The sequence below is a fragment of the Tupaia chinensis genome, unplaced genomic scaffold (genome assembly GCF_000334495.1).
Source record: "Tupaia chinensis unplaced genomic scaffold, TupChi_1.0 Scaffold145916_1, whole genome shotgun sequence".
NCBI classification, from domain to species: domain Eukaryota; kingdom Metazoa; phylum Chordata; class Mammalia; order Scandentia; family Tupaiidae; genus Tupaia; species Tupaia belangeri.
Genome location: NW_006205774.1, coordinates 192,762 through 201,675, shown reverse-complemented (window position 1 = coordinate 201,675; position 8,914 = coordinate 192,762). Strand labels below are relative to the sequence as shown.

The following is an 8,914-nucleotide window of genomic DNA, read 5'->3' as shown; positions in this document are numbered from 1 at the left end:
GGCCATGCCACAATCCCTTCTCTTCTATTCTTCTCTAAAAATCTTGGGCACGTACGCACACGCGCCCGGCGTGAGCCTCAAGCCACCGGGTCCGGGACTCAAACCATGGTCGACTACATGAGAGTCCAGCGACATAGCCGTTACACTAACTGCTGGTCCCTCCCATATTTCTTGTGGTCCTGCAGTGATTTCTAGTCATCTGATGGAAAGTGTGTTTCTTCCCAAATTTCAAGTTCAATCACACAAGTCTGTGGGCTGGAGGTTGAATTAACAGTGGAAAAATCTTTATTTCTCTTATTCCCCTGAAATCACTAGTTCTCAGGAACCATGAAGGTGTCTTCTCTATACCCCTACACTTCTAAGGAATTTTAGACATTTCTTATATAATTACATATTTAACTTCATTTCAGTTTTATTCTTACCTGTATTCTAATGGCATTATTTCATTCTTCCTCATATAACTTGTATTATTCATTCTTTTGCTATTTATGATAAATGACTTTTAGCTCACAATCTATAATACTATAAAGTTCTTAAAACAAATCACCATGTTGTTCTAGGTCATCATGCCAAATTTAATTAATTGGACAGTTAAATACAATTCTTTCAAAATTCGGCAAATAAACCACACTAGAACACAAACACTAGAATGTTTGCCCCTTTACTACATCCTCAGAAGTAAAAACACTTACCCCATGTTCCTTAGCAGCTACGACAACTTTAAGAAGAACATCTTCCTCAACAAAAGGTCTCACCGCATCGTGGATAATCACTACTTCTGGTTTAGAGAGGTTAGAGTTGGACTGACCCTCTGCCAGAGCTTTTAGTCCGTTGAAAATTGACCTATGGCGGGTTACTCCAGCTTCAATTAGTGAAATGCGTTTGTGCTGGTACTTCTGAATAATTTGTTTCATTGCTTCCATGTTTTCTCGAGTTACTGCAACAACAATGTCCTTTATCCAACACACTCTAAAAAGAAAGTATAATAATAAATATATTATATATATCTATACACATATAAAATTTAATAAAAATTTATTCTTAAAAGGCCAACAAGTGGTGTAGTGGTTAAGGCACTGGATTCCCAATGACCTACTGTGGTTCAGGTACTAGACCTGGTGGCTTGCTTTCTTGCTTTCCTGCTTCCTCTCTATCTCTCGCTGTCTGTCTTTGGTGAGCACAAATATCCTATAGCAAATTAAAAAGAATTTAAAAAAACAACGATAATAACAACAATAAATAAATTTTAAGAATTGATTCTTAGACAAGCTAGTAACAGAAAACTGAGTTACAAATATTAGCATATTTAGAGGGAGATCACAAATAGAAAGTTAATTCATAAAATTTAAGTCCAGTAGTTGATAATCAGTAAACATTTCACACTATAGATAAATATAGGTGGCATTTCACATTATACGCAAAGTACAGGATATTTAATGTATGTATATATTAGGTAATCAGGAAAGTCATGAAAGTATTTTTCTGTGTTTTTCTATGCAAGAGAATACATCATGACTTTCCCAATGACCCACAGTATATGAAGATACATCAGATATTTTAATTAGGTTAAATCTGAGCAATTAAAAAATTATATTGTCCAAGAGAACAAACAGGAATATGCTTTTAAAGCTACTTGTCCAAGAAATTTTTCAAAGGATAAAAATAACTCAAACCATTTTCATATTCCAAAAGTTGACCCTCTCTTTCAAGACAATTGATTTGGCATCTAAGTTGATGTAAATAACTACAAATAGAGGGACCAGCAGTTAGCGTAACGGCTATTTCGCTGAACTCCCACGTAGCCGATCACAGTTCGAGTCCCGGACCTAGTGGCTTAAACTCATACCGGGCGCGTGTGCATGCGTGCCCAAGATCCCAAGAGGAGAATGGAGGAGAAAGAATTACAGCATGGCCATCCTTCTGGGGAGTGATTTCTCGCTATCTCTGTCTCTCTCTGTCTTTCTGGCAAGTGCACATGCCCTATAGCAAAAAACTTCCCCCCCAAAAAATAATAAAATAACTACAAATAGATACACATCAGGCCTTAGAATATTTTGAATAACTACAAATAAATACACATCAGGCCTTAGAATATTTTGAACAATTATATGAGGCCTTCAATGTCACTATTACTCAGAATACTGATTTCAAGATCTGTTAGTGTATCATCTAGTCAGTTTAGTAAATTTACATCATCATTAAGCAAATAAAACAATGAATAAAACAAAAATTAGAATGCATAATACATAATAGGAACAGGATATAATGAAATTTCCTTTTGAATATCTGTGCAAGTATGTAAGTAAGCACTTGTCACTTAGCCATGATGCAAAATATAATTTTAACAGGTTATGGAAAAAGGAAAACTTTAGAAAACACCGTTTTAGGCCACTCTTAAGATATAACAGGCGTATCATGTTATTTTGTTCAGCAACCAAGCATACAACCCAATATTTGCAAGCCATTATAAGTACTGTTTGTATTTCAAAGGATTTATTCACATTCTTTCCTAGTTATAGAATTAAAAGCCTTTTACAGCATTAAATTTTAATAATGTAAAATCATGGGACTGAGAAAGACTTTAAGTACCTCACACAGTGCCACTGAACAAATATTTGCTGAGTAAAGGGATCTAGTCTTCCTCCTAACTGAAGGCAAGTCCACACCAAACCCACAGCAGCCTGATTCTATCAAGTCCTCTTGATTATTTCCTTCCTAGCACATTCCATAGGTAAATACAAACCTAGCCTCGAGCTCTATTACATCTACAGACATTTTGAGGAACATAACATCGCAGAAGTTTTTTTTCTCCTGAAATAACAAGTATTACTTACAGGCGTACCCTGCTTAAGACAGTTTAATAAGATCTGTTGAAAACAGATTGTTTAAAAAAATGCCTTAAAAAAAAAAAAAAAAAAAACAGGTAAGTCAGGCCTTGTTCACACCTCTAAAGCACTCTTATCCAGGCTGCAGATGTTTGGAAAAGGATAGTGACAATGGTTTCTTAGCGCCATAACAATCTTCACAGGAACTTGGTCTCAGGGTTGCACTGAGGCCACAGTCTATAGATTTTCACTTCTCCGTACCCTCCTGGATGTTTTAGTATCAATGTATAGAATTGGTATGATAAACTGGCTCCGGATAACCTTGGCAATGTCAAATATCTTCACTACAGCTCAGGATGGTTTCCAGTTGCCAAGCCTTAACCTACCCATCTTGGTTTTTCTATTGGTTTTGAAGGCGTCCACAGGGCCTTTGGAAACTCCACACAAATCTCGTCATCATCTAATCTGTGCAAAATACAACACTATGCCTTACTTCCCTTGGCTCAGAATTAATCATTTTATTAATGAAACTTTAAGACATAAAAACTTAAGCCACATTCACCCATCTGACCACTCAACCCAAAGTATCCACATCTTTCTCTTTCTGAATCTGTAATCTAGTTAATTACTATGATCTTCCAATTCTACCTTCTAAGTATTTTTATCCTCCCTAGTCCACTACCAAGTCTCTGCCTCTTTGGACTAACATTTACATATTTTCTTCTAGTCTATTTTATTCAACAGAATTTGCAATGGTTGTCAAAAATGTAGGACAGAGTAAGTTATTTTTCTTTTATGCTTTTGCCATAAGGCTGTGTGCTTGCCAGAGATAGTGATTAAATGACACCTCCCAGGGCAGAGTGGGGGAGTGGGCGCAGGAGATGATGACCAGGCCATAGTCCCTTCTCATCTATTTTGGGCACACACACACACATGCCTATCACGATTTTCAAGCCACTAGGTCCAGGCCTCAACCATAGTCAGTCATGTGGAAGTCCAGCACCTTAACCATCACATCATCTCCTGGCCCCAAAGACATGGTCTCACTCTGCTGCAACCCTCCTGTCTTAGCCTCCTGGGTGGCTGGAACTTCCAGGTACATGCCACTGTGTCCTGTCTTCAGGCTGGGCCAGAAATGGAACCTAGGCTTCCCACGTGACCTCAGCCTGTAGAGAGCAACAATGTCTTACACAGCCACTGCAACTGGGCCAGGAATTTTTTCAATGTACACAAGAACACCAAAATTGAAGAAAAAGGGAAAACAGTAAGAAACTAAAAAACTAAATAAATAAACTAAGTTAATATTATTGAAAAATTGACCAGGAATCCTAGAAAATTAAACATGGACCTCCATTAATTTTTCTAAGCAGTAAGACAGCAACTTGACCTCAATCACAACATGGAGTTTCTATAAAAACAGACTTACAAAACTGTTTTTCAGGTTTACCTACATTTGTCACTCAAAGAGACTAATTCACTCTAATCAAACTAAAAAGGGACTAAAGGAGCAAAAATACAAAATACGATGGCATACATTACTAACACAAGTTTTGGACTAGCAAAAATACAAAATACGATGGCATACATTATTTTCACAAGTTTTGGATTTTTTTTTTTTAATCAGTGGAACAGCACATTTTCTTCCTGTAGAATATTTATATGGGAAGCCAAATTATGAAGTTCTTGATAAGCGTGAAGACATATTCAGGAACAAGTTATCTTAAGCCATGTCCTCTGCCTACAAGAGCTTAGAAAATCTTATGAGCTATGGGGAAAGCTTTGCCAGGTTTCCTTCAAATCCACTGTCAGAGGAATTCCCCACCCTCACATCACCATGAGTCTGAACAAGCATGGCCCAAGTTTGCCTCTCATTTTCTTTTGTTGTAGTTGTCATCTTAGTCTATTTATAAGCTCTTCTAGGTTAGACAACTCTCCTCAATGATCACTTTCTTTCCTTAGGTATTTGAGCCCAGAAAATAGACTGCTAGCAGGAATTTTTACTTTCTACTTTTATTAAACAGTAAAATTTGCATACATTAGTTGATCAATTGTGAGTGAATTTTGTAATTATCAGCACTTTATGCCCTTGCCCATAATACCATTGTTACATGATTTCTTAGAGCAACACTTCCTTATAGAAACTCAGGTCACAAAGTAATAGTTATGTAAAGGATTAATACTCCAATCTTGGTTTAATAAAATGAGAAAACCAAAATTCTCTTAGTTACAATCTGTGGTTCACTAATTTATATTTGAATTCCCACAAAAGACCATGATGAAATTTTCAAAATCATAGTTAAAAAACTTTGTAAAGGCTTTTATTATAAGGAGTGTGTGCCCACTGGAGAGACAGAGAGACAGGAAGAAAAAAAATGAGAAATCAACCCGCAGAGTGATGGCTACATCGCAATTGCTCTTCCTCCATTCTCCTCCTGGGATGCTGGCCACTGATGCACACAAGCCTGGTATGACTTTCAAGCCATCAGTTCTGGAACTCAAACCGCTGTCAGCCATGTGGGAGTCCAGTACTTTAACCACCACACCACCTACTAGCCCCTCTTGGAAATATTTTTAATCAATTTACAAAAGGAACTTATTTCCTGTACACCCTGGAAATTAGTTATCATTGATCCTTCTATTTTTATCCATAAGCACAAATCAGAACTACCAGTTTATATAATCTTTTTTTTTCAGAGGTTTTTGCTATAGGGCGCGTGCACTCGCCAGAGAGAGAGAGAGACAGAGAGATAGAAAGCGAGAAATCACCCCCCAGGGGGGATGACTACACTGCAATCCCTTCTCCTCCATTCTCCTCTCGGGATCTTGGGCACACACACACACGCACCCGGTGTGAGTTTAAGCCACTGGGTCCGGGACGCGAACCGCGGTCGACTACGTGGGAGTCTAGCGACATAGCCATTACGCTAACTGCTGGTCCCAGCAGTTTATATAATCTTAAAGATAAAGTACAGCATATGACCATATAAACATTTCTAGATGTTTATAAACATATACATACACTGACAAATTGTGATATATAAATATTCACAACATAATTATGGTAGATAAACTGTTAACTTCATTGTTCCAGAGATAGCGTTTAGTTAACATGTGTCAAATAATGGAGGGCTCAGAGATATTTTTGAATCTCAATCTGATCATCTTCTAAGCAATTTCATTGGAGAAAAGTAATACTTGGCTGACTGGGGAAAAGATGTGTTCTTCCAATTTTATCAATGAGAATACAGCTTAAAGTTTCAATCAATTCACAACACGGGCTCTTTAAAAGCCTTCTCCACCTTCTTGATGCCAGCCCAAAGAACAGGCCTCCGGTACATGCCAGAGACCTAGGAATCTATTCCTTAATTCCTAGGTCTCAATCAGTTGTCCTATTCTCGGCTGTCTACTAGCCCAACCTCAGTGATACCCTGTGTTGCTTCTTAGCAACTGTTCCACCTGAAGGCTTGAATTTTAACTTTAAATCTATAAAATCTGGTTTGTTTCCATGCCTATCTCCTTTATTATTATATCTTCCCAGGTTTTGTTGATATTTACCTGTTGTCCCTACTCTGGTTCATGTTTCCCTCTGATTCTGTTCCTTTAGGCAGTTAAATTAATAGAAATAAATGCATTTAAGTGCCAATGCTTAGTTGGATGCATGTCCTATCTAGGTTATCTTCACACTTCCCTATCCCAATTTAGAAGTTAGGACCAAAGATCAGTCTCTTTCCAAGCCCTAATTCATTTGTCTGTTTTATATTGGTTTGAAATTCCAAGAGACCAAAGTGAACCCACAGGAGTTATTTTTTGAGTATCTTTCATTTTTAGGCAAAGAGTAAACAAAAAATTCAAAGATATATAACTTATCAACCCTCTATTGAATGGCAAAACTCAAACAAAGAAAACTAACTTATGAGGAGCAACAAAAATGAGCTTTGAAGTGAAATTCTGGGCATCACACACAGCGTTTAAAGAGCAAGGACCATTATACCTACTCGGTAGAACCTAGATGACTGGCAGTGGGCACATCAATTACAGAGTTTCATATTAGGGATCGTGAAAGTTGTGCTTTTTCTTTAACAAGTAGTAATCATACATAAATGCTCCACTAAAAGAAAAAAAATGTATTTTATAAGACATTTATACTTCCATTTTCTCTCCTTATTTTAACTTGCACACTTTACCTTTTGGAATGAAATGACTAAAAACTTTCAGCACCATACTCTAGGAAATCTATCAGTAGTCTTCAGGGATCATTTTTTTTTTTAAGTTTTTTGCCTAAGACTGTTGTGCACTTGCCAGAAAGAGAGAAGAACAGAGGGAAAGTAAGAAATCACCCTGGGGGGATGGGGGGGTTGGCCACACCGCAATCCCTTGTCCTCCATTCTCCTCTTGGTATCTTGGGCACAAACGTGCCCGCAGCGTGATTTTCAAACCACCTCCATGACTTGAACCACGTTCCACCATGTGGGAATCCAGAGACATGAGGCTAGCTATCTGCTGCCCCCCAGGAACTATCTTTTACTGACAAAGACAAAGGTTTAGATTTGGCAAATGGCCAAGAAGGACCTGTACACCCCTGTAATGTTTTTCCAAAGTTTCCTTGGATATGTCCAACATATAATCGTATTCCATATGTTTTCAGGTACAGTAGTGATTAAAAAGGAGCCATGAGGTATTTCAAAATGGAGATTTTAATTAGTTACCATTGCTATCAGTTTTAGGGGTGCTGCTATTAAGTAAAAAATGAGAAACAAGAGTTCTTTTGCTTTGTTTTTCATAAATGAGGACTTTCTAAACATTTTTTTAAACATGAGGATTTTTTTGGTGTACATCTATCTCAGGCTGCCTCTGAAGAGGTGGAAATGCAAGTTAGAACAATGTTTTTCCTGTACTCTTCACTACATGATTTAACAAAGTACCACAGTTCCTCACTGCCTTCGAAATCAAATTTAACTTAGCAAAAGTATGTGATCCTTGGTCATTTGGGGGCTTCTCACTCCTCCAGTGATGCCCCTGTGCTGTATCACATTACTAGTTGCTAAAAAAGTAAAACCCCTCCTGCCCACCTTCGCAGTTCCTCATTACTGCTCACCTTGTTCTCCTTTCCTCATTCCCTTTACTTCTACTTTTCTCCAACTAGTGAAACTTCATTCTCTTTTCCAAGATTATGAGTGTACTGTACTAAGCTAAATTTCACTCTTCAGTTTCCACCATTCAAAGGTTGGGATTAAATTCTGCCCCTCCTTCCACATTCAGCGCCTAATTACCAGTAAAGTCTTACAGGAGGTGCTAAAGTTTTGAGTCAGTTGCTGAAAGGAGAATGGAAGAGCCCGGGCTACAGCAAAGCCATCCCCCCCAAGGGTGATTCCTAGCTGTTTCTCTATCTCTCCGGGGAGCTCGAGCGCCCTATAGTAAAAATCGCTCAAGAGAAAATAATAATAATAATTTTTAAAAATGTAAAATAAATCATAAAATGACTGCTGAAATGCCCATTTGGGTAGTACACGCGCCATTCGTTCGACGCATGCGCAGACAGGGACTCCAGGAGCAACCTCTCAGTTCGCACAGTAAGAACTAAAAGCTCCTTAGTCTCTACCCAAGCCTCGTTGATCCAGCTGCACATGCCCCGCTTTCCCCACCATCTGCCTGAGTACATAAAGACGCTGCGGGGCAGCTCCAACTTTCGTGCCCATCTCGAAACGCTGGGGAGAACGGAGCTCAAGCCAGAAAGACGGAGCCGGGGAGTGGGGCCCAAGCAGGCGTCTCCCGAGGTGCAAGGCGCCGGCGCGACGGCAGCAGCAGGGCCGGATGTCGCGGGGCGGGGAGCGCGGGACGCGCCTGGCGCCTAATTACCTCTCCAGGGCCTTTAGGGTGTAGCTGATGAGCGGCCTCTCCAGGATGGGGCAGAACTGCTTCGGGGTGGGGACGCCCCCCCCCCGCCCCCCCCTGCCGGCAGCCCGGCAGCCACCGCGAGCGCAGAGCGCCCCGGCTCGGCTCCCGCCGCGTTCAGCAAAGAGGCCGCGGCCTCCTGCTCTGCGCCGCGCAAGCCACCCAGGCAAGGCTGCGGCGCGGCGCGCCAGGTGCCC

At 39.7% G+C, this 8,914-nt stretch overlaps 1 protein-coding gene across 2 annotated transcripts in view; it reads right to left on the bottom strand.

Moving 5' to 3' along the window:
• CRPPA (CDP-L-ribitol pyrophosphorylase A) overlaps nucleotides 1–8,914 on the bottom strand; it is a 359,812-nt gene that overhangs the window by 348,674 nt on the left and 2,224 nt on the right. The window contains exons 1-2 of one of the 2 annotated variants that reach the window (XM_014584235.2): nucleotides 8,682–8,900; nucleotides 693–969 (exon numbers count right to left, since the gene is read on the bottom strand). In XM_014584235.2, coding sequence (XP_014439721.1) covers nucleotides 693–923 — 231 coding nt within the window. In that variant the 5' untranslated portion in view covers nucleotides 924–969; nucleotides 8,682–8,900. Of the gene's footprint in view, nucleotides 1–692; nucleotides 970–8,681; nucleotides 8,901–8,914 lie in introns of those variants that run through there. The other variant, XM_027768352.1, reaches the window with a different exon arrangement.